This window comes from Sminthopsis crassicaudata, chromosome 5, assembly GCF_048593235.1.
Source record: "Sminthopsis crassicaudata isolate SCR6 chromosome 5, ASM4859323v1, whole genome shotgun sequence".
Lineage (NCBI taxonomy): Eukaryota > Metazoa > Chordata > Mammalia > Dasyuromorphia > Dasyuridae > Sminthopsis > Sminthopsis crassicaudata.
In genome coordinates this window covers 220,159-246,516 of record NC_133621.1, presented here as the reverse complement: position 1 = coordinate 246,516, position 26,358 = coordinate 220,159, and the positions used below count along the sequence as shown (strand labels likewise).

At 41.5% G+C, this 26,358-nt stretch overlaps 1 protein-coding gene across 2 annotated transcripts; it reads right to left on the bottom strand.

The window, feature by feature from the left end:
* Positions 1-256: 256 nt before the first annotated feature.
* Positions 257-26,156, bottom strand: LOC141544490 (KRAB domain-containing protein 5-like). Of its 2 annotated transcripts, none has more exons than XM_074270734.1 (7): positions 25,655-26,156; positions 24,066-24,118; positions 20,753-20,804; positions 19,050-19,102; positions 8,688-8,814; positions 7,285-7,380; positions 257-5,418 (listed from the first exon to the last, which is right to left on the bottom strand). In XM_074270734.1, exons 2-7 carry the CDS (start codon positions 24,096-24,098, stop codon positions 3,488-3,490), a joined length of 2,292 nt encoding a protein of 763 aa, XP_074126835.1. In that variant the 5' UTR covers positions 24,099-24,118; positions 25,655-26,156; the 3' UTR covers positions 257-3,487. The 2 variants fall into 2 exon arrangements, with proteins under 2 accessions (XP_074126835.1, XP_074126836.1); XM_074270735.1 differs by lacking the exon at positions 257-5,418 and adding an exon at positions 6,892-7,169 and having other exon boundaries at positions 25,655-26,154.
* Between the last annotated feature and the right edge of the window lie 202 nt (positions 26,157-26,358).

Below are 26,358 nucleotides of genomic sequence, written 5' to 3'. Positions count from 1 at the left end.
CATTTTTCTGTCTCTCTGGCTCTGTCATTTCTTTTTGCCTTTCTTCCTCTCAGAAGGTTCCTCACATCAACAGTGTTTTCTCTGACATAATTTGATGCCAAAACTATAATTTATAAAACAAACCCTACATTTAACTAATTACATATGAAAAGTAAATTAAAAAGTTCTCTCTGCCTGTTTCTATCTCACTTTTTCAATACGTGGTTCTCTTTGGCTTGTTGTCTCTGTCAGTGTCTCCTTTCTGTTTCTCTATTCCTTTGTTTCTTTTTCTCCTATTCATTCTTTCACTACCTGTCTCTCTCTTTCTCTCTCTGCCACTTTCTTTCTCTCCTTTTTTTCTAGCTCTTGCTTGCTTTCTCTGACTCTTTGTGTCTCTGTCTCTGAGTGGATCTTTTTCTAGTCTCTCTCATTTTGGCTCCCCTCTCTGTCTCTCTTGGTTTCTTTTTCTCTTTCTGTCTCTGTCTCTTTTTTCCTTTCCCACTGTCACCTTCACTCTTTCCCTCTCACTTTGGTTTACTCTAGCTCATTTCCTCTGCCTCTCTCTGTTTCATTCACTTTCTCTCGACTCTCTGGCCTACTTCCTCTATCTTTCTTACACATTACCTCATTCTTTCTCTCCTTCCCTCCCACTCTCTCTGAATTTTTTTTTTCCTTACTCTCTCAAGCCTGTTATTGCTTTTTCACTCTCTCCTGACATTTTCTCTCCTTCTCTGACTCACTCTGGCTTGCTATCTTTGACTCTCTCGGTTGCTCTCATTTTCCATGTATGTTTATGAACATTATCAGCTTGAATAATTACCAATTCTTTTTATTTTCAAAGTCTTTTTTTCCAAGTCTTGGTACTAGTCCATTTACCAAATAACTGAATAATTCACCTTTTAAAGATTTCATTTTAGTTCACTCATTCAATATTTATATTAAAGACCACATTATACATGCTGTGACACTATTTCTCTTTCTTTCTCTGGCTTCCCCTCTTGCTATTTATCTCCATCTCTCTCCCTCTGGCACAGTCTCTCCTTGTCTCTCTAGCTTGCCCTGGCTCATTCTTTGACTCAGTTGCTATCCTGGCACTTTCTCTCAACCAACCTACCTCTCCCTGTCTCTCTCTCTTTAAATCTATTTCTTTCTCACTCTGTATCTTTTTCTCCCTCTTTTTTTTTTATTTCTCTCAGTCCATCTCTTTCCCTCTTACTCTGTTCCTCTCTTTTTCTGTTTATATCTGCCTGACTCTTTTACTTTCTCCTTTTTACTCTCTCACTGTCTGGTTCTCTTTCTCTCTGGCATTTTATCTCCTTTTCTCTCATTCTGGCTTGCTGTCCTTGGCTCTGTTTCTGTCTCTGTGAATTGCTCCTTTTTTTTTTTTTTCCTTTCTCATTTCCTCATTCTCTGGCTTCCCACTACTCCATGTTTCTGTCTCTGTCTCTCTATCTCACTATAGCTTGCTCTCTCTGGCATTCTCTATCAGTGTGTTTTGGGCTCTTTCTTTCTCTTTCAGCTTCTCTCTATTCTTCACTCTCTCTTTTTTATTTTTACTACTCATCTCTTTTTAATCTAACCCTAAATCATTGGTTATTCATCAACTGATTCACAGAAATTCATGGAAGTGCTACTATGAGAACACTGTGTAATATAATGAGGAGAGAGATGGAAAGGTGGATATAAAAAAGTCTAGAAATGGGTAAAGCATTAATGAAACCTGTGAATTACTAGGTGTGATAACATGGTTTGAAATAACTAGAATCCAAGAGAGATCATGAAGCAGAAATAAGAAAAGTTGTTTTTCAATTGAAAGGCTTAAGTGATTACTCCAAATGAAAGTTTTGTAGAGACTTTATGGGAGTGCCAGCATTTGGTGTGTTGAATTTTTGATGTGGGTTTTTTGGCTTATCATTGGCATGCTAACACTCAGTCTTAAAAACCAAGGGTTTCTCCCTTCTAGTTGAAGATAAGTGAGTGTGGAATGTGGTAAATATCAAAAACAAAACAAACCCAAAACATATGAATGTCTCCCTCCCGTGTTAGCAATTGCTAAACTAAGTAAAATTTCCAAAACCGACATTTAATTAATTTACACCTGGAGAAGTGAAAATTTATTTCTCTCTGCCTCTGTCCTGCTACCTCTCTATTTCTTTCTTACACTATTTTCATTCTCTGGCTCTTTCTGTCATGGTTTCTTTCAATCTCTGACTTTTTGTTTAACTCTTTTGCTCTCTGGTCACTCCATCATATTGGATGGATCCTCTGCGGTGAACTTAGGTGAGACATAGGTCATGGTCTCACAGGATGCATAGACAGACATGCATCTATAATTTTTATGCATAATATATATATATATATAACTATATAATGTATATTTTTTGTGCTACAAGAAAAATAAAATAAAATGCAAAAAATCTATTTCAATGAATATTTTATTGTAGCTAAAGCATTGCTTTCTTTCACTTCCTTAGAGTTTGTACTTTGAAATAGGATGTCAAAGTAGTCACAAAGTATAGACATTTGATCACCTTTGAATAAATCTTAATATTTAATGACTTTTCAGAATAAGAGGACCAATTCATAGCTACATACATTGTATTGCTGTCCCTCTAATTTGCCATCCAACAATATTTCCACCTTTTGGGGTCATCACTGTCAAATTGATGTATGTAAGCTGAAACATCAGAGTTGAAAACTTTTATTCATAAAAGCATCTTGAAAAATTCATTTGAATAAAACATATTTTCTGCCTGAATAAATATGGCAAGAAATCTATTTCACTAGTTGCACAGTTGTTGATTTAGGAATGATATACAAGTTTCCTAAGTCAACAAAAATCTCGGTTTAGGATTTCCCATGTCTTGTTGCCTCTCCAAATGTTGCCAGTCATACCCTAAAGGAAGTCATCTAAGTTATTTGCCCTAATGTGAATCTGAGGACCCAGGAATAAATGCCATTGTTTGGTAAGGTTCATCTTTAAACTCCTTTTTGGCTTCTCAGATCAAGGATCAAAGGATTTAGAACCAGAAGAAACCCTAATGTAACCTAAATGCACAGAGACCCAGTTAAGTTAAATTGCTTTCCCAAGACTACAGCAGTACTGGAATTTCAGCGCCTGTCTTCTGAATCCAAATATAGGGATCTTTCCATTATCCATGCTGCCTTGCAAGTAGGTGACCAGGTGGAAAAGAAAGATGCAATATAGCTAAGAAGCTGCCTGCTGTCCCTAGCCATCTTTTATTTTTTCTTCCTCACCCTCCATATAGTGTTATAGCTAAGGAAGGGTAAGTATGGAAGGCATCAGCACTAGCACATCTCATCAAAAATATTCTCTAAGTCATTTTCCTCTTTATTTTAATGCATTTACCCTTCTTCATAGATCCAGCAAGAACCAATCCTATTTTTTATATAAACCCTTTCCACATTGGTTACATTTATAAGATTTTTCTCCAGTGTGGTTTCTCTGATGTCCAGTAAGAGCTCCTTTTTGCCTAAAAATCCTTCCTCACTGGTTACATACATAAGGTTTCTCTCCAATGTGGATTCTCTGATGTACAGTAAGAGATTCTTTTTTTGTAAAAGCCTTTCCACATTGGTTACATTCATAAGGTTTCTCTCCAGTGTGGATTCTCCAGTGTCCAGTAAGAGCTCCCTTTTGCCTAAAAATCTTTCCACACTGGTTACACTCATAAGGTTTCTCCCCAGTGTGGATTCTCTGATGTACAGTAAGAGATTCCTTTTTTGTAAAAGCCTTTACACATTGGTTACATTCATAAGGTTTCTCTCCAGTGTGGATTCTCCCATGTCCAGTAAGAGCTCCCTTTTTTGTAAAACCTTTTCCACATTGGTTACATTTATAAGGTTTCTCTCCAGTGTGGATTCTCTGATGTACAATTAGAGTTACTTTGTGGCTAAAAGTCTTTGCACATTGGTTACATTTATAAGGTTTCTCTCCTGTATGGATTCTCTGATGTTTATGAAGACCTCCACTTTCTGTAAAAGCCTTTCCACATTGATTACATTCATAAGGTTTCTCTCCACTGTGGTTTCTCTGATGTATAGTAAGATTTCCTTTATGACTAAAAGCCTTTCCACATTGGTTACATTCATAAGGTTTCTCTCCAGTGTGGATTCTCTGATGTACAGTAAGAGATCCCTTTTTTGTAAAAGTCTTTCCACAATGGTTACATTCATAAGGTTTCTCTCCTGTATGGATTATCTGATGTCCAGTAAGAGCTCCACTTTTTGTAAAAGCCTTTCCACACTGGTTACATTCATAAGGTTTTTCTCCAGTATGGATTCTCTGATGTCCAATAAGAGATTCCTTTTTTGAAAAAGTCTTTCCACATTGATTACATTTATAAGGTTTTTCTCCAGTGTGGATTCTCTGATGTCCAGTAAGAGACTGCTTTATTGTAAAAGTCTTTCCACATTGATTACATATATAAGGTTTCTCTCCAGTGTGGATTATCTGATGTCTATTAAGACTTCTACTTTCTGCAAAAGCCATTCCACAATGATTACATTCATAAGGTTTCTCTCCAGTGTGGTTTCTCTGATGTATAGTAAGAGTTCCTTTATGACTAAAAGCCTTTCCACATTGGTTACATTCATAAGGTTTTTCTCCAGTGTGGATTCTCTCATGCACACTCAGAGTTCCATTTTCTGTAAAAGCTTTTCCACATTGATTACATTTATAAGGTTTTTCTCCAGTATGATTTCTCTGATGTATAGTAAGAGATTGTTTTTTTGTGAAAGCCTTTCCACATAGGTTACATTCATAAGGTTTCTCTCCAGTGTGGATTCTCTGATGTCCAATAAGAGATTCCTTTTTTGTAAAGGCCTTTCCACATTGGTTACAATTATAAGGTTTTTCTCCAGTGTGGCTTCTCTGATGTCTAGTAAGAGATTCCTTTTGTGTAAAAGCCTTTTCACATTGGTTACATTTATAAGGTTTCTGTCCTGTATGGATTCTCTGATGTCTATTAAGATTTCCACTTCCTATAAAAGCCTTTCCACACTGGTTACATTCATAAGGTTTCTCTCCAGTGTGGATTCTCTGATGTACAGTAAGAGTTCGTTTATTACTAAAAATCTTTCCACATTGGTTGCATTCATAAGGCTTCTGTCCAGCATGGATATTCCAATGTAGAGGAAAATCATTTTTATATTTGTAAGTCTTTACATATTGGCTATATTCAAGAGATATGTGTATTTTCTTATGTCTAGTAAGAGCCCACCTTTCTATTAAATCTTTTCCATTTTGGTTATGCTCATAAGATTTCTCTCCAATGTGGATTTTCTCAAGTGTATCACAAATATCTTTCCAAGTGAAGTTACCAGGAGTATCACTGATTATTCTTGTCTTGTGAGTTTCTACTACTGAAAAACTTTGCTCTGGAGTACTTTCCTTCATTTCACGTCTCATTTCTCTTTCTAAAAACAACAACAACAACAACAACAATAATAAAACAAATACAGACAAGACACTGCCACACACATATTTATATCTTGTTTGCTCTATCACTAGAATAAAAACTCAGTTATTTTCTTTTTCCCCAGCTAGCCATTAAATGTTCATAATCAGATACTTAAAAATGATATGAGCTCACATCCCAAGGATAATTTAATTTCCAATGAGCTTCCTGCACAAATACATTGGATTGTTACAGTAAACCTTAACAATACAGAAAGTGCCTTCATTTTCATGATATGCACAACTCAGACCAAACTCAGAATGTTTGAGTGTAGTGAACAAAATTCCAGCAGCTGAGACAGGAATTCACACTTTGTGCATGGGTATGTTCTGACTACAACATTTGACAAAATTTCTTCCCTCTCAATTTTCCTCTTTCCTTTTATGGTCTGTACTTACTTTCAATTTTATTTATTTTTTCTACATTATCTGAGAGCACATTAAGAATACTAACAGTGATTTTTGCATTTTTTTTTATCTGATGCATAATCGATTTTGTTCTATTACCTTTTTTTTTGAGACAGCCATTACTTATTTCTTAAAAAAAAAAAAAAAAAAGAAAATCATCATATCCCTATGCACATTCTTTTAAGAAACACAATTTTTAAAAATTTGTGAAATTATCCACATCTAAAAATATGATCTCATGCAGAAATTTGAATTAATCATCCTGTGGCATTAAAAAGTAGAGCAAGCTATTGTACCTCTTTAATTGAGACAGTTACTCAAGGGATTTGACCTTAAAATTTGTGTGTGCTCTTAAATGGTAAATTGTCCTCTAGGACAACAACTCTGTATAAATATATATATGTATACCTTAAAAACTATCTTTCTCAGTGACTTCAAAATATCCTACACTGCCTTTAGAGATTATGCCATGATTTCATCAAACTTTAACTGCTTCTAAGTGCAATATATGTTTTTTCCAGTTTTTCAACTTGGCAACAAATTCCAAAATTCCAGGAAGGTTGGACAGTCCTGTACAAATGGCCACAGGCAAGAAAAGACCCTCAGTGTCTGTCTCTCATTGCACCAGAATAGTTCTTTCATTCTTGGGTTACCTAGTAATCCCATCTCATCAAACCTGTAGTCACCAGAGCAGGATATTATCTGGGTTTCCATTTATACAAAAGTGCTGACAGGCTACTTGAAAACCATGATCACTAGGATTACACAGCATAGGCCTTCATATAATCATCATGGAAGAAGACAACCTGTCTACAAAAACAGACCTAGAAGTGTCATTCATTGAAATGCTGAACTGAACTTATCTTCTGGTTATGTTACTACTTTTCTATCTGGCAGTTTCTTAAAGGAATTGGTGGACAACATAGGTTGGTCCTTAAGTAGGATTTCAGTAATAGTGTAGCCACTTTACCAGTGATAGAAAAAAACAAAGTAATATCTGAAGAAGCACTTTTCATGAGCCAATGGAAATATAACTCTTTTTAATAGCAATTTACAAGCAATTTTTTATTGACTAGAGAATTTTAAAAATGAAATTCCATCTCTCACTGGGTGATTCTCTTTCTCGTTTCCTCCTTATACATGTGTGACCATTTTCATGTTATCTGTTTCAGAATCAGAATAGAACTCGCGGTCCAGTGGAGATAATGTGGATAGGGCTTTGAATCAGGAAGACGTGAATTTTAATCTTATCTCAGAACCCAAGATCCAGTGACCAGTTCAGGACACCATTGTCAAGGAATATCTGAAAAACAATTCCATGGCTTGTCTTTTTCTCTAAAATGAAGCACTGACTTCAGGGTAACTCCATCAAGCCTCCAGAAACTACAACTTTCATATCCCTCTTGGCACCCACTCACCTGGAGAGCCACAACTCAGACATTCTTGGTCCAGCATCCATTGTGATTTTCTTTGATTAAAATAAGAGATCACATATTCACTGGGAACTAGAAGTCCTAGAAAGGAAAATAAGTTAGGGAAGAAGATGGAGAGAATTTTGTCATTTAGTTCTCCTTAGGGAAACAGTGAAGATCCAGAGCTACCTCCATTTGAGATTCACCCTTTAGGTTCACACATATCAGTCTATACTCATTCATTAGTGCTTGTCAAGCAAATAAGTCCAAATAGGATGTGCCCCATTGTGCTGTTGTACAACTTTTTCTGAGAAAGAGCCAAATGTTCTTCCCCCACCTCCTCTCCTTTCAGGCTCCATTATGGCAGAAACTTTTACCCTGGATAAAAATAGTTATTGGGCCTGAGAAGTGTTGAGCCTGATCAATAGGCTTGCCACCCCTTCTTCAAAGAAGGACAGACAAATTCCATTATCCAGTGTCTAGAAATTATCTAAAATTTTAAGGGAGCCAGTAATAAGTGTGGAGAATGATATAATGTACCTGTTTAAATTAAGCCTTGGACAGTTATTAACTATATACTCCTTGGTAAGCCAATTAAAATTGTTTGCCTTAGTTTCCTCACCTCTTAAGTGGGGATAACAGTTTCACCTACCTTGGAAGTTAAAATGACATTAATTTGCCATATTCTATTTTATCTTTAATTTGCAAACAACCATTTCTATAACATAGTACAATAAAAAAGATGATTGAACATGAAACTGTAAATCTACAATGTACAACTTCCTATTTCTTTCAGAGAGACAACAAAATCAAGTAGATTTTTTCCCCTTCATTTTGCAGGCCTCATGCTAAAGATTACAAAGAAACATGCATAAATATACACACATAGGTATATATGTACACATCTGTATACATACCAAATATATATATATGCCCATACATATACATGTATATACGTGTGTCTACATACAAACATACATGTGTAAAATTTTGCTATACATATTTTTATTTATTAGCTCTTTTTTTTTTCTTTCTTTCTTTTTTTTTTAATTTTTATTTATTAGCTCTTTATCTGGATGCAGAGGATTTCAGAGCTTTATAAATAAATTCACATCCAAGTAGAGGTTAGCCAAAGTAACCTCTGAGATTAATTCCACATCTCTCAGATGCTTCTACACTGATTTAATCTTTGATGTGAAGCTCCCTAAAATTGGTTGAGAAACAGCTTCAGGAGCAACAAAGGACACCCTCAGTTTCCTGTCATTCAATGCATAAAAAATACAGGAAGATCCTGTCTCTTGGACACAGGAGACCAGCACTTTCCTCATTCTAATTGATTACCCCCAAACCCTGGACCCAAAGATATTCCCTTTGATTGCAGATTCATTTACTCAGGGAAATGTCCTCACCCAGGGAGAGCAGGTTCCAGGCATTCTCCAACATGACCTCCTTGTACAGCTCTTTCTGAGGATCATCCAAAAGACCCCACTCCTCCTGGGTAAAGTCCACAGCCACATCCCTGAATGTCACCAACTCCTAAACCAACAAAAATCATGAGATGTAGAGCTGAAATTCACTTCAGAATTCAGGAATCCAACCCTGTTCAATTTCGAGAAGGGAACTGAAGCACAGAGGAAGTATTTGCTCAAAGGTCACACCATTTATAAGTGTCAGAGTCAGCTCCTGTAACCATGGTCAGTAAGCCTTTTTGAATTTTGACAAAAAGAGTTTTATAGGATCAGTTGGAAAAAACAAACAAAAAACAAAAATGTTTTGTTGAGGAATGAATCTCCTTGTGGAATCAGGAAGAAAGTTTGTATTATCTGGGAAATAGATGGATATGAGGAGAACAATAGGGTGATGGGAAATTTCTTCCTCAGCAGAACTGATTCCAGTGATATATTTTAAAAGAAATTCTGCACAGTGTTTGTGAGAAGCTGGAAAGTACAGCATACTCTGGGAGAAAAAAGTTTATGTGATCATTTAAAAGAGAATAAAATTAAAGAAAAGATGTGTTTTGTTTTCTAAGAAGCCGGAATAAAGTCTTATCTAATGAAAAAAGAGGATTCTGAAGAAATATTCATCAGGATCTGCCCTGCACTAAGTGGTAGGTGACAATTTCCAGTGAAGTGAAGTAGAATTATTTGTTATATTGAAGGCCTGGGATCACTCTGGGTATGAGTTTTCATGGGCAAAACAGCCCACATTTGTGATTATTTGAGATTGCTTTTATTTGTTTAAAGCATTTATTCTGTAATTATAATATTTCATTAGAGAAAACCAAGAATAACTAGAAAAGATACCTCCTTCATTAATTAAAAACCAATTCATGGGGACAATATTGCTAGATTATGTATGAGAAATAAATGTTTTAAAGAGATGCCTGGAACCGTATCAATTTGGGGGAACAAGAATCATGAAATTTCATAAAAAATCCAAACAACCTGATGAGATATTGGGAAGGCGGACAGATCTGAGAGCATCCTTCTGCTTGGCAAGGCTTGTCTACATTTCCAGCCTGGTCCATGCACATCATTAGATTCTCATGGTTTTCTGTAAAGGACCATGCCTAAGTGAGGGGGGGGAGGTCAATTCTCAGAGTCTCCACAGCTGTGAATCATAACAAAGCAGCCTTTACTAAGGCAGATGTTCCTTGTGGGTTGGGAATGAAATAAATTGGAGGCAGGAGGGAAGAGGAGAAAGGTCAGAGAAGGCAACTACTTCTCAGTCTCCTTCTATCATAGTCATCATCCTCCCCCAGGAAGAGATCCATTCTACAAGTCTGAGTTAAACCTCTAGGAGCTACTGGCAGGGGACTCCCACATCACAACAGTTTTCCATTTCGTTTTCTTCCATTTCTGTTGATGTGATCTATGATGTGGGGTTTGTCACCAAATGATGGTGTTAGGTTTTTACTAAGTGCTAATGAGATAATGAGATATTAGGCTCTTACTAAGTGCTAAGTCTGTACTTAACAATTCTCTAGTTCCGGCCATGACTGGGAGTTTTACCCCTTGGAACTTCTGGGGAGGAGCAAGTTCATTGGTTGAAGTATTTTTTTCCCAGAAGCCCTTGCATTATCCCACGCCCATTCTCTGGGAGGATAAAAGAAGACACCATTGAACAAGGAGAGAGTCTTGTGTGGGCTAGAGTTGGGGCGGTTCTCTGGAGGAAGAGGAGTCTCTACTCTAAGTCAGAGTTGACGGCTTGCTACGGGAAGAATCTGGCCAAGAGACTGAGTTGAGACAGCAGAACATTACATGATGGCAGGCACCATAAGTTGGGGTTCAGTCACATGAAGAATTCGCCCAGGACAAATTCTTTGACAAAAGGTAGATTTATTTAGAGGAATAGGTTACAGGCAAAATGAAGGGATACAATAGATGCCAGGAATGGTCAAAATGAAATAGAGTTGGGAGAACATATGAAAGAGTTTTTCAGAGGAACTCAGTTACCTAATAGAAAGGGAGAATCCCTTGATTTGGATATGGGATCAAGCCTGCAAATTCTTTTGAGACACCTTGCCACACGGTCTGTGATGCTCAAACTTTTTGAGACTCTTTCTGAACCTCAACACCAGGCTAAATCCTGAAAGGGCCTTAGCACCCTAAAAGAGTTACTTAGCTGCAAGGAAGATAAGTAGGGTTGAGAAGCACAGTGGAGTTAGGTGAGATATCATATGGCATGGGGAAAGGGGAAAGAGTGCCAAGGAGGGCTGACCCAAAGGAAGGTAGCAGATATGGTATGGGGGTTCAGGAGACTCCAAAAGATTGGGGTCAAGAACCACTGTCATGAAGGGACTAATAATAATTTGTAGGTTTGAACCTGTATCCAATCCAGGAACAAAATTTATTGTGATGCCAATCTAATTAGTTTACTAAATGCCTTTATGTCTGTAAGCTGCCACATATTTCTTTAATAGAAGAACAGTAGGCTTCTCCAAAATCCCATACTCTGGAGTCAGCTTCTGTTTCTCTCTAGATGGGTCTCTATATTCCCTATTCCCTCAGAGTCTGAAAACTCTCTTCAGGGGACTCTGGATTCCATAAAAGGGTATGGTTAATTTCTTCATGGCTTGGGGAAATCAAGGGAAATCCATTTTACACTTTAAAATCTCTTCCCCTTCCCAATACATTCATATAGGGAAGAGTACAAAATTTAGGGGCAGATAGAAGCCGATGCTATTTTGTTCCTAGGGCCCTGTGTCCTCAGGTTTCAAGTAGGTTGCTAACATTTCAAAGATTTTGGGCAGTCTAAGAGAATGGAGTTTTTGATGTGGAAGAAGAGTTTTCTTCCCAAAATGTGACCTAAATTACTGTGATTTAAATTTAAATTGTATATGATAGAATTACTTCTAATTGATGCATTTTGGAATAAGATTTTAGAAATATGTGTGCATTCATAGTAAAATATTGCTACTAGAAGTTTAAAACTGTATTTGATTTGAAGTAAAAAACATGGTTACTAAAACTAAGTTCTCTGGTAACATACCTAAAAAGGTCTGTTTCTACCTCCTAATTAGATTAAATATGTTGTTTTCTAAATTGTTGGGTAATTTGTGAAAATTATGAGCTATGCTTTAAAATTTTGACAGCTTTGCTAGATATGTGTATAAGCTTTATGAAAGTTGGTCCAAAATTATTTAGAGATGACCTATATTATGAATCTTAAAAGTTTTTTTTTTCAATTGGTGTGCACATTAAAATTGGAAACTCAGCTTAAATCACATGAGCTTCCTGCCCATCTTTATGACAGACTATGTTCTATCTGAATATCACTTAGGAAAATTGTGAGGTTGCTAATTCAGTTATTTTTGGCTATAGTTGTAATATTGAAACCTAAAATTGGCAAGTACTATTGATGTGGGTTATGATGTTGGGCACAGAAAGGAACAGGATATTGGGCACAGAGAGTGGAGTGGGATATAGGACAGGCACCCAATGATGTGAGTGATAGACACCAGATGATGACAGACACCAAAACTTGGGGTTTAGCCACATGAAAAATAATTTTGGTAATAGGTATAGATCCCTTAGGAACATTTGGAAGCAAGTTAACGATTTAAGGCAAATGATAGACACCAATACTTGGGTAGAATTGGTAAAGTGCTCTGTACAGAGTATGAACAAAAAGCAATTCCTATGTTTGTGCTGCCAGTTGCCCCTTGCCCACATAGTACCATTCTCTGTGGGCATGGAAAAAACATAAGAGTAAATTCTTCCTGTTACCAAAATACCATTCCTGGGGAGAATTGCAGTGCTCTGTGCTAGTCCCTCAGCTCTGGGGAATGAATCAAATTGCCCCTCCTCACAGCAGGGTGAAAGATTCCAAAATCTGGGGACCATAGGGGCAAGTACCTGAGTTGGGAATATACCTGAGGGTAGCTCTGGCAATTACTCAGGGATAAGCATAGCCCAAGAAAACTTGGGTGGTCCTGTAGAGGCAGCACTCTGCTTTCTCTGAGATCTCAGTGGGTACCCCTGCACCAACACAATTGTCTATTCCTTTTACCCTGGCATTCCATGAAGGAAATAAGACTGAATCTGAAAGAATTAAGTCAAGGCTAGTAACTGATGAATTCAAAGCTAGGAATCTAGTTCTGGATTTGAGTCATTGCTACTCTGGTGAGTAAATATTACTGAATAAGTTAGATGACAGAGGGAGTGAAGGGAGCTACAGAGTAGAGAGATACAAATGGAACGACTCTAGAAAGGTTACTGGCAAAAAGAGGAAACATGTTTCACTCCTAGTACAGACCTCTCAGAAGAATGAGCAGAGAATTCTGGGATTAATTATCCATCTGTGTAAGGAGATCTGTGGAGAGGTTATGGACTTTTGTGAAGTGGGATGTAACAAAAGAAAATAGTCATATTTGAGGAGTTAGAAAAGGATGTGGAAAGTGAATTATTAAAAAAAGAAAAAAAAGGGGGGATTGGGAGAAATGGATGGGCATTTAGGTTCCAGTTATGAAAAATACATTGGAGAAATGAAACTTAAATGAAAACATTGACCACTCCACAAGGGCATTAAGTAATAACAATGGGTGAAGGTCATCTTCCCCCAAAACAATGTAAGCTCTTGGGGTAGGGCCTGACTTTTGTAATCAGGGGTGGTGGCCAGAGATTTGAAAAGAAAATCTTGGTCTTTGCCCCCAGCCCTCCTCAATTACCTTCTCCCTCTAGAATGTAAGTTCCTCTGGGGCTTTGTAAGGGCATGGAGACACATGTCCTGTAACTTCTGTAACATCCAATTAATAGGGAATCAGGGGAGGGAGTGGGCTCAGGAAAAGAAATAAAATGCTGCCTTTGAAGTCTTAAAGGTCTTGCAAGAAGGTAAAATAAATGTTTCCTGCATTTATCAGTGAATCAGTAGAGTTCTTGGTAAGAGATTTTGTTTCTTCTACTCCCTAATGAAAGAAGAATGGAAATTGATACAGGGATCAGCAACAAAAGATACAAACCTAAATGGAGATTAATCAGCGAGGTATTAATGACTGAATCAGAGAACAAGGATTCAGGAATCTCAGAATGATAACTTTGCAAAAGAAAATGAGAAAGATGAAACAATATCCCCCAATTTTTGGGAACCTGCTGAAGTACTCATCCGAGGGAAAAACAGACTTACAGCCACACATTAAGTGTGATAGTTAATAGTTTATGGAAAGTTTCAGGATACACAATGAATCCTCCTAAGTTAAGGACATTTCTAAGAAATAGTAATGAAGTACATGAAGGAATAATTGAGAGAGAAATCCTATTCCATTCCCATTCATAAAAACATTTATCTAAAACTAAAAGTGTCACATGAAATGGGGTCATATTAGAAACTTTTCCAATAAATGCAGAAGTAAAGCAAGGATGGTTAGTCTCCCCATTCTTCTGGAAATGCTAGCAATAGCAATAACACAAGAGAAAGGAAAGACAGCAATAAAGACGGGTAAAGAACAACTCAAACTATTCCTGTTGCTGATGAGAGGATGCTTTACCTAGACAAACCAAGGGAGTCAGCAGAGACGTCAATTCAGGTAGTTATTAATTTATGCAAAGCTGCAAGATATATAGTGAATTGCCCCAAGTTAAGAGCATTTATAGGAAATAGTAACAAAGTACATGAATAATTGAGAGAAATCCCATCCAAATAAGTAAAATATGCAAATAGTATCCAGGAATTAAGAGTTGTAAAAATTCAGTTGCAAAGCAATCCTTAAAGAAATGCCGGACAACCTAAACAGTAGAGGAATCTTCAGTGCTAATGATTAGGTTGTGTCAACATAATGAAAATAGCAAATACCACCAAATAAAATTTAAATTTTTATTACTATACTAACATTTTGATTGAAATTTTACAAGAAGGATGACCTTGAGGAAGACCTTAGTTTACAAGAAGCCTTAAGACACTTAATGACTATATGACCCTGGGTAAATTACTGGACACCTGTCTTGCTTTTCTCAGCTTATATAAAGTGAAGAACATGAGAACAGCACTTTTGGGGTAGCTAAGCCAGGATAGCAGAGGGAGAAGGGGGAGGGAATTGAATGGGGAGCAATGTAGTGAAGTCCACTCCAAAGATTCCTAGGAGATCTGGACAGTGTCACTGAGTGATTGGGTTTTGATGAGGAAAATCAGAAAAATCAAAGTCCTTCATCCGGTTTGGCTCTGGGAAGGGGAGAGGGGAGACAAGGGAGGCTTGTAAACCCTGGGGAAAAGTCTGGTGAGGAGTCAGATCCTATGTAACAGGGCAGCAAGACTCAGATACACATTAAGAAGCTGTAACAGGATGCTTTCTCACCCTTGATCCACATCCCAGTCACATAACCAGGGTCAAGTGAATCTGTGTGAAGCCCTGGATGTCCTGGGTAGGGAGGCTCTGAGGCAAGCAGCCGGGAAGCTAGGGTTAGCAGAAGCAGGGCCATGTCTCAGGCTTGGGCTGTAAGGAAGAGTCTTCACTCCAGCCCAGCCAGGAAGGGAGTAACTAGGAAGGGAATCTCAGAATAAAGGGGAACCACAATTCTGCCCCAGAGCCAGCACAGCTGACTAGGAGGCCAGCAGGGACAGAGTCCAGCAGTAATCTGCTCTACTCACACCCAGGTAACAAACACACACCTCAGAGCAGGAGGAATGAACAGACCACTTTGGGTATAGGCCTCCTTGCTGCCCAAGGCGGGGGGAGTCTGTAATAAAACAACAGTCAGCACCCTAAGCAAGCAGCAACAAGAGCAGCCCAGACCTTCCCTCCAGGACTGCTGCAGAGCCCAGCTCCACCTTCAAGTCTGACCTGAAGAAATGGGCCAGAATTGGTGAACCAAGGAGCAAACAGACACCCTCCCCATGAGCAACACTATTGTTATCTGAGACACTGAGGCAGAAATGCAGAGGAGGGACTCCTGTCTCCAAGCCCTGCCCCTTTGCTTGGCCATAAACCCAAGCAGATTCTTAGAAAAGGAAGAGCAGGAGGAGACATGGTGATGACCCAATGGAAGAAAGAATCTGGGTGTTCCTAGGACCTTGGCCACACATCAAACTCTCTACAGGTTTGTGGGGGTCAAAGGGCATCCACGAGGCCGGGACAAACACTGTGGCAAATTCAGGAGACTTAACAGGGAAGACAATAAAGGGAAAACAAGTCAGCCAGAAGAGACCAAGATCAGACTTGCCTACCACCAGACTCTCAGAACGCCATTAAAAAGCAGCCGAGACACAAGACTGCAAGTGTGTTAGGTTCTCACTAAGTGCTAATGAGATAATGAGATGTTAGGTTCTTACTAAGTGCTAAGTCGCTACTTGACAATTCTCTAGTTCTGGCTATGACTGGGAGTTTTACTTGTGAATTTCTGGGGAAGAGCTTGCATGCTTAGGAGGAGAAAGTTCATTGGTTGAAGTGATTTTTCCCAGAAGCCCTTGCATTACCCCATGCCCATTCTCTGGGAGGATAAAAGAGGGAAGTCACTACTATGGACCAGAGTTAATGGCAACTGTCTGGAGACAACGGTTCTCTACAGGAAGAAGAATCTGTCTGAGAGATTTGAGTTAACACAGCAGATCTCTTCCCAGGGAGCGCCAATTTAGATCGGCAGCTTCTGGAGACAACAACACATTACATATTGGCTTCCACAACGTGGGGCAAGGACTTTTGCTTATCCTGATAAGGACTTATTCTGAGCCCTTCAGAGGAGCTAGACTGGACCATTGCACAAGTGAGCTTTAGATCCCACATGCCTTATTATTATTTGTTTTTAGTGAGGCAGCTGGGGTTAAGTGACATAGCTAGCAAGTGTTAAGTGTCTGAGGCCAGATTTGAACTCAGGTCCTCCTGACTTCAGGGCTGCTGCTCTGTCCACTGTGCCATCTAGCTGCCTTCCTCTTCCCTCCACTCCTCCTCCCTCTTTTCCCGCTTCCCCTCCCCCCAACTCCCATATCTTCTAGAGAGGATAAAGTAGAAATAAAAAATTTCAGATGACTGCCAGGAGACAGGCCCTGAATTTTGCCTCAGAAAGTGCTTTCAGCTGCTCTTCCCAGAACCTTGTGGAGTCAAAAGAACTTTCCTTTCCCAGATAAAGTCCAGGAACAACAGTCTTAGAGGTCACAGGAGATTATGTCCTGGATCCCTCCCCTGTCTCAGGAGCCTTGGGAAAGTGCCAGAATGTGCAATATGGGCAATCTCCTTTGTTCTCCCACCTTGCTTGCCTCTCTGTGACTGACCTCTGTGCTTTTATGTGAATAGAGCTCCCCATGGCCAAGGAAACACAGATCACTTCCTGAAAGAGAGCCTGGAATGAAAACTCCCAGAAATATCCCAGTCAGAATGCAGAGCTTCCAGGTCAGGGAAAACACCTGCAAGGTGCCCGAAAGAAAGTCCAATGCGATTCAAGTACAAGGAGCTACCCTTAGGACCACACAAAATTTGACAGCAACATTGTTAAGAAGCTCAGAACTGGGAAGAGGACATGCCAGAAAGCAAAGGACATGCTCTCAGAGCCAAAAAGAATCCCTGAAACAAAACTGCACATAATGCTATGGGGGGGAAGGACCTTTAGTGAAAGTCCTTACAAGTATTTCTGATCAAAAGAAAAAAAAAATGGTGAATGGAGAAAACCTTAGAAGTTCAAGGACAAGTGAAGAGAAATTTAGTGTTCTTCTCTAGAATATAATGTTCTCTGGGAGCAGATTTCTTTGGGGGCTTCTGAGAGCAGCCTTAATTTCAGTTCAGAGTAATCACCCTGAATGCAGCCAGGAGTTAAAGTCCAGATCCTTTATTTTTTCCTTCAAAGTCTTGACTCTTTCCCTGGGCCCATTAGCTTTCTTAGAGGCCTATCTCTCTCCTTGATTCCGAGAACTCTTGCTGCTAGTCCTTGGTCTCTGCCAGATTCAGTCTCTTGTCTTGCCAATGGCGCCAGCCAACACAAAGGTGGAAGTTGGAACGACTCTGACTCTGCCTCCAAGAGAGTGGGATTGTGGGTTTCTGACTTGTTGTGAATCTCCCAAAGTACAAGACTGCGCTTGTCTTTTTGTGGGCTTGTGAACTCCCCCTTACATATGCTCTCTAAAGGTGTGAATTTTAATATGTGAACTCTTTTAAAGGTGTGAACTAAGTACATGAGCGTTAGCACCTTGTTTCAAGTTCTGGCCCATAACAGAGAAATATGAAAAAAGTAATCCAGGATTAACTAGCCTCAGGGATAAAATAAAAGGACAAATTACTTATATTTACTTATGATGAGATGATGTGTCCCCTGGGATCCCTATTAGGATCACACAGAGGTTATCAAAGAAGAGTGAAGATGGGAGGGGTTCTGTATGTCTTGACCTTAAGGAGAGACTAGAAAGAAGGAAAAAGGAATATCCTCAGGTGATGGAGAGAAAGGAGGGCTGGGAAATGTTTTCTTAGGTAAGGAGGCCAAAAATTAGACATTTCTCCAAACAAGGAGGAAGGAATGGGTGGGGAATCTGAAGCTTCCCTCATCTAGTCAAAGGAAGGAAAAATACACACAACATAGAGATAAATGAGAAATACATTTCATTCTCCAGTAAAAAGGGGGAAGAAGAAAACAGAGGGGCAACTAGAGGGAGGATGGACTAAGTGAGGGATTAGTCCCGAGAAAAACAAACCAAAGGATGTAAAGGAATATGTATTATTCTTTTGAGGTGATCGGGGAATCTGGGGGATTAGCTGTGAATGGGGATTGAGTGAGTTCCACAAAAGTACTGGAATACTATTGCCCTAAAGGCAGATGAGCATAAAGATCCAATGAGATTCCAGAGGGACAATGAGAATGAAATATGCTCCCTATTACTTAAGGGTGGAACACCGGTCTGGATTTTGTTTTACTTGTTTTCTCAATGGTGGGGGAGCAGGTGATGTAATGAAAAGGGGAATCTCGACTGATATAAAAGTACATGTGTGTATATATATGTGGGTGCATGTATCTATAACTATCTATACACATACACACATACATGTACATGTGTATCCACTTGTATGTATGAAAATTCTGATCAGTGCCGTGACCCAGGAGTTCCCGAGAGCTCAGGCTCCCGCTGCCTTCCTCCTGCCAGAGCTGATGGTGCAGATGTTGCTCACGCTACCGAGGACCCAATGGGTCAGTCTGAAACAGAGCAGAGGAGGGTCGTTCCCACAGGATAACACTTACTTCCTCCTTTGTAAAGAAGGGATCCATAGGGAAAGCGCCGCCAGCTTCCCACTCCATCTTCTGTGTCGGTGGAAGTGATTGTGAGTTCTGATTCTGCTCAGATCATGGAGGGCCTGCACTCACCTGAGGAAGAGGTCTGAGGCTCCCGGGACACATTCCCTCTGGCTCCAGGCTCCCTAGGGAGATAGCAAAGTGTCCAAAGTGACTCCATTTTGTCAGGTTCCTCCATCTGGTCCCTGGCCTTTACCTCAGACACCAATGCCCCTTCTCCCCCCAACCTTTTTAGGGTCATAAGGGAAGCAACAGCTAAAGCTCTTACTAACCATGGTCACAGCTGAGGGAAACTTTAATTCTAAGTCTCTTTGAAAAGCAAGAGAAAGTCCTAGAGCTCCTGACAGAGTCCTTTCACTTTCTTACCTCTGCATAGAAAAGCCCATCTTACCCACTCCATCATCTTAGTCCCAGCCTGATTGTCTTGGGGTTCCTAGTCTGGGTAATCTCTATTGGGGACCCTCATAATAAAACTGTTCCAATTTCCCTCTAAATTTGGTGTCTACATTTGTCCCAGTCCGTGCTTGGGCCAGGCCTTGGTCCCCAGAATCTGGAGAGGGAGAACCATCCCAGAAGGGGAAAGGGGTTTCCATAGTCAGGAAGCAAGTCTCCAGAGACTTAGGGGGTGAGTGTGGTCCCTGCTTCAGGGAAAAAACAGGCAGCAGGCCGGGCGGGGCCAAGATGGAAAATGAAAATGGTCTGAACAGGAAAACCCATCCCCTCCCTCTCTTTCTCCTCTTCTTCTCTGTCCTCTCCCTGACCCCAGAGATACAAGGGTCTTGGGATCCCAAGTAGGAGGAGACCAGTCAATGTGTCAATGGCTCCTGAGTCAGCGCTCTCCCTCCACTTGGCTTTCTATCCTCCCTGTATCCCTTCTCCCCAACTAACACACACACAACTCTAGATAATAGAGTGACTCCTTGATATAGGAGGGAGGGTTGCCAGGGAAGGTGGGAGTGGGGAAGACTGCAGTGGAGCCACCAGGGAATGAGCAGGGTAAGCCTGAGACAGAAAGACAAAATCCAATGTGGGATTCAACCTTGAAGGCTCTGAAAGAAGAGGGGCCAGAGAAGCAAGAGGTCTGGGAAGCCAAGGGAGTACCTGGGAAGGAAGGATGAATATAAGTCATGGCTAAGAAGTTGGGGATACCAGAGTGTCAAAAGTGCTTCAGGGGAACAGCTGATCCTGGAAAAGCAGGTAAACTATGTTCCAAGGTCTAATTAGGAGCTAGTGAGGACAGCTGGGACCCTCTGTTGGAGCCTGGGCTTGGGGTCCCTAAAGGGAAAGCAGAGACAGGGAGCCCCATGCCTGGGACCTGATAGGGAACTAGCCCAAGATCCATGCATTCAGTTAAAGGGGAGCAGGAAAGAGCTTTGGCCACTGTATGGAGGTAGGATCCCGAGGGTAGGAAGATGAGACTCAAGGATCCTTAAAGAGTATTGGATCTGAAGGAGGACATGTGAGTTTCTAAGCAAGAGGTGATACAGGATTCCCAGGCCCTAATCAGAAGACTGAAATCAGCACTCTTGGATTCTTACGAACAAAATCTGAAGTCCGGAAGGCAAATCGAGGCAGGTGAGACAGTAAGTTGTACAAGAGGTTGGGAGTCTGGAAAAGGTTTAGGGGTGGGGAGCTCATGAAGAGGAAGGCTTGGTAGAAAGGGATGTTCCTGGTAGACCTGTAAGACACTCATCAGGAGGTCAGAAGAGGAGAATGAGACCTAATGGGAAGTCAACAGAAGCCAGGAAATCCGGGGGATGTTGGCTCAGACCTACCTGGGAGCTGCAAGCACAGGTGTGGCTTCCAGAAGACAAAGTGATCATAGCTCTGAGAGAAAAAAGGAGAAAGATCTCAGCTCAGAGACTTGCTAGTCCCAGGAGCTCCTCCCCTAGGATGGTTGAGCACTTTCATCCAATCACAACCAGGGGCAGGATTTAAGGATTCTGTCTCTCCTGCTCTGGATTGCTGCTCTGCTCCCTCATCACACAAAATTCCTCCCAGGCCTCCAAACTCCATCTGGTCCCTCACCCCCTGGCTGGTGGTCTCTGAGAGCTCCTCCTTCATAGAGCCTCCAGCAGCTTCTTCCCTTCCAAAATCATTTCCTCCTCTTGAGCAGAAAGACTGCCCTGCTAAAACTGCAGACTGGGCCAAAGCAATCGAAACTATACTCTCAGCAACTGGAAGCAAATGGCTTTTAGGAAAATGGGGATGCTAGACATCATTTGTAAATGTAACTCCAGATTGGATTGCACCAATTCTCCCAATGTCTTTGTGATCTTTGACCCTTTACAAGCATACCAGACTTTAAGGCACAATACCCTTAAAATAGAATATTGAAGCAATATGAGGAGGAACTAAGAATGAAAGGACATTGATCAGAATTACTCTCTCCTCCTCTGCGTGCAATCAATCTAAAGTGTCAAATTGAGAGATGATGACTTGATTATTTTATGTAGAATATTCAAAATATTCAACTTAATGCAGAAAGGCATTGAATGAAATTGATGCCATTTGACAATTTTCTTTCACGTTTTATATCAATAACTTTGTTTCTGTTGTTATTTCTCTTCTATTTTTTGAAAGTGGAATGTTTGGGAAATCTTTGCATAAGAAATTATATCAGGATAACAATGCAATTATACCCTTAGATTTTTTTTTAAATTTTCACTTAATTTCATTTAAATGGCTTTAAATGCCAAACACAGGTCTTTATATCGTATCCCAGAAGCAGTAAAGAATTATATTACACCACATCCCATAAATATCTGGTATGCTGCCTCATTGCTGCAGTTTTTAAATGAAATTATTTTTCCTATGACTTACTCTTTAACATGCCCAGTTTCTAATTGTTTTTGGTGCTATCATTCCTTTCCCCACTGATTAATGTATAATCTATTTGATATAGGTTATACACATAGAATCATCTTACACATTTTCCCAAATTAGTTATATTGTGAAAGAAAAATCAGAATAGAAAAAAAAAAAACAAACAAACACGAGAAAGCAAACAAAAAAAAGAAGAAAAACTGAATAGTCTGCTTTGAACTGCATTCAGAATTCATGCTTTTATCTCTCTTTTGGAATTGTCTTGGATCATAGTATTATTGAGAATAACTAAGATAGTTAATCATTGTACCATGTTGCTGTTATTGTGCACAATGTTCTCCGATTCTGTTCACTTCGCTCAGCATTAGTTACTTAAATCTTTCCAGGATTTTTTTCTGCAATCCACTTACTCATCATTTGCTACAGAACAAGAATACCACACATGACTCAACTCAGAAAGGTGAATAATTAGTGAGGAGGTAGATATGTAACTGTTCGGATGATATTGAAATTTGACTTTGTATAGGTAGGACAGAGCTGAGTGCAAAATATGCTTAAAATTTCACTGCACTCCCCCCCCCACTCCCTTTATAGGGCCACATGTACATATGCATATGACAGGGAAGAATGATACATTTAAAAATGCCAAAGTAAGATATAAAACAGTCTAATTGGATCTAAAGTCTGCTATACTGGTCACTGAATGCAATCTATCCACAGTATACAATTGATTGATATATAGTGATTTTTTTTTTTTTTAATGTAACACAATTTGGAAACACCTTCAACTGAATTGATGTCATTTGTCAATCACTTTATTTCACACTATAAATTTATGACAACATTTATTATCTTCTAATTTTTCTTCTATTGGGATTTTAGGGAAACCCTTGCATATGCAATGTTGCTATGGTACAATTATTCCTAGAGGATGATGCAATAATACCCTTACTCCTTTTTGGATCTAAATGCTAAATGATGAATTAAGCTACTCAAGAGTGGCATAAGCCACTACACTAATTGAGCATGTTTTTGTTTTCGTTTTTTCTTTTTTTAAATGGTACCTTAGGGACAGCTAGGTAGTACGGTGGATAGAGCACCAGCCCTGAATTCAGGAGGACCTGAGTTCCAATCTGGTCTCAGACACTTAACACTTCCTAGCTGTTTGACCCTGGGCAAGTCACTTAACCCCAGCCTCAGGGGAAAAAAAAAATAATAAAAATAAATAAATAAATAAATGGTACCTTAAAGTTTGGGAAAAGTACCAAAGGTCTTGATGAATCTACCTATGTGGAAAGACCTGGGATTTAACGAGTACCTTGAGGTCTTCTCTTTGGAAAAGGTCACAAAAATTTTATTAGCCTTGGAGAAGAGGCTGCTAAAAGAATGTTGTCCCATTTAAGTAAGAGAGACCTCAGTATCCACGGTGCTGGGGTTTAAATGTGTGTTTTTAGTATATAAGTGATTTTTATGAAATAGATTAACTGATGGTAAAAATTATAAAACTGAATCTGGAAAAGTTTGTATGGAAATTCTACTTTTTGAGCCACCTTTAGTCTCATTAGGCCCTAGCCTTGATTCAAAGGGAGCAGAGTTGATACAATCACCTGGCAGTTGACACTAACAAATCAAGTGAAACTTCGCTGAGGACCTGAAGACCATCGGGTTTAAGTGGATGACAATGGCTTTCATGAGTCCAATATGTTCATGTACCACAATTTGTTAGACATCCTTCAACTGAAGGATTTTGTTTCTCTTTTGCATCTGCCTTTCCTTCAGTTCCTTCGAGTTTATGCATTGCACTGGGGTCTCTGTGGCACATTTGATCACCTTTTAGTAAATCCTAATAGCAACTGGCTTTTCAGTTTATTTCAATTACTACATTGAAAGAGCTGAAATGTCATTATTGAAAGCATCTTAATAAAACATTTTCTGCCTGAATAAATATGGCAAGAAACTTACTTCACTAGTTTCATGGAAAGAGCTGCTTATTTGGGAATGATGTGCAAGTTTACTAATTCAACAAAGGTTTAGGTTTAGAATTTCTCATATCTTGCTGCTTCTCCCAACTGCCAATCACATCCAGAAGTCTGCCTCCCTCTTCCCCCCACCCCCCACTTCTTCTATATTACACGTAATTCCCCTTTTGATAAAGAAAGCATTCATGCCTAAAGCGCCGCCAGCTTCCCACTCCATCTTCTGTGTCCCTGGAAGGGGTGGTGCGTGCTGCTGGTGCTCCCATCATGGAGGGCCGGCACTCACCTGAGGAAGAGGTCCGAGGCTTCCAGAACACATTCCCTCTGGTTCCAGGCTCCCTAGGGAGGTAGCAAAGTGTCCAAAGTGACTATGTTTTGTCAGGTTCCTCATCTGGTCCCGGGCCTTTGCCTCAGACACCACTGCTCTCCCCCCCCCCCTTTATAGGGCCACAAAGGAAGCAACAGCTAAAGCTCTTACTAACCATGGTCACAGCTGACGGAGGGAGACTTTAATTTAATTTCAAAACCAGAGAAAGTCGTAGTGCTCCTGGCAGAGTCCTTCCTTTCTTACCTCTGTATAGAGAAGCCCATCTTACCCACTCCGTCACCCCCCCAGGCTGCTTCTCTTGGGGTTCCTAGTCTGGGTGACCTGTATTGGGGACCCTCATCATAAAACCGTCCGATTTCCCTCCAGTTTGGGTGTCTGCATTTGTCCCAGTCCCTGCTTGGCCCAGGCCTTGGTCCCCAGAATCTGGAGAGGGAGAACCTCCCGCAAGGGGAAAGGGGTTTGCATGGGCAGGAAGCGCGTCTCCAGAGACTGACAGGGGCTGAGCCTGGTCCCAGCTTCAGGGAAAAGACAGGCAGCAGCCGGGCGGGGCCAGGACGGAAAATGAAGATGGTCTGAACGGGAAAATCCATCCCCTCCCCCTCTTTCTCCTCTTCTTCTCCCTCCTCTCCCTGTCCTCTTGCAGAAACCCCGGAGGTACAAGGGGCTGGGGATCCCGGGTGGGAGAAGAGCAGTCTGGGCCTCAGTGGCTCCTGAGTCAGAGCTCTCCCTCCACCCTATCCCCTCCCCCGAACTAACACACAGAACTCTGGATAATAGAGCGACTGCTAGACGTGGGAGGAGGGAGGGTTGCCAGGGAAGGCGGGGGTGGGGAAGGCCGTGCCACGCACCCACCAGGGAATGAGCAGGGAAAGCCGGAGACAGGAAGACAAAATCCGAGCTGGGATTCAGCCCCGAAGGCTCTGGAAGAAGAGGGGCCAGGGAAGCAAGAGGTCTGGGAAGCGAGGGAGGGATATCAGTCATGGCTGGAAGTCGGGGATACCGGAGTGACAAACGTGCCCCGGGGGGCAGCTGATGCTGGCAAAGCAGGGAGACTGTGTTCCAAGGTCTAACCCGGAGCCGGGGAGGACGCCGGGACCCTGGGGTGGAGCCTGGGCTTGGGGGCCCTCAAGGGAAAGGAGAGGCAGGGAGCAACATGCCTGGGACCTGCGAGGGAGCCAGCCCAGGAGCCCGGGCCCGGGGACGGGGGCGCCCGAGAGAGCGCGGGTCGCGGTGCGCACGGAGGGGCCCGCGGGGAGGAAGCCGGGGCTCACGGATCCCTACGGAGGGTCGGCTCTGAAGGAGGACGGCGAACCTGGAAGCCAGAGGCGGGGGCGGGGACGCGGGACGCCGGGCCGGAGACCGCCGTCCGCCCTCCTCCCGGATTCCTGCGGACACAGCGTGAAGTCCGGGCGGGAGACCCGGGCAGGGCGGGCCCGGAGCGGTGCAGGGGAGGGGAGCCCGGAAGAGGGGGAGCGGGAGGGGGAGGAGCTCATCCAGAGGACGATCGGGAGAGAGGGATGCTCCTAATAGACCCGGAGGACACTCACCACAAGGTCAGGAGAATGAGAGCCAGCGGCCCGGGCAGAGAACAGGAGCCGGGAAACCCGCGGGACGCGGGCTCGGACCCACCCGGGAGCTGCGAGCGCGGGGCTGGCTTCCAGAAGACAAAGGGATCTTAGCTCGGAGAGAATAAAAGAACAGAGGTCCGAATTACAGGGAAGAGAGACGGATCCCAGCTCAGAGACTTCCTGCTTCCTGCCAACCCAATCTGGGAAGGATTTCCTAATCCGAGGAGCTCCTCCCCCAGGATGCTTGAACACTTTCATCCAATCACAACCAGGGGCACGATTTAAGGATTCTCACTGTCTCTCTCTCTCTCTCTCTCTCTCTCTCTCTCTCTCTCTCTCGATGGCCGCTCTGCCCCCTCATCACCGGGCTGCAAATTTCCTCCCAGGCCTCCAAACTCCACCCAGGCTCCTGCTCCTCCCGGGCTGTCACCCCCAGGCTGATCATCTCGGAGAGCTCCTCCTCCCCAGCACCTCCAGCAGCTCCTTCCCTGCCAGACTCTCCTCCTCCTCCTCCCCAGCACCTCCAGCAGCTCCTTCCCTGCCAGACTCTCCTCCTCCTCCTCCCCTGCAGAAAGACTGCCCTGCTAAAACTGCAGACTGAGCCAAAGCACCAGATTCTGTGCTCTGAGCAACTGGAAGCAAATGGCTCTTGGGGAAACGGGGATGCTAGACACCATTCGAAA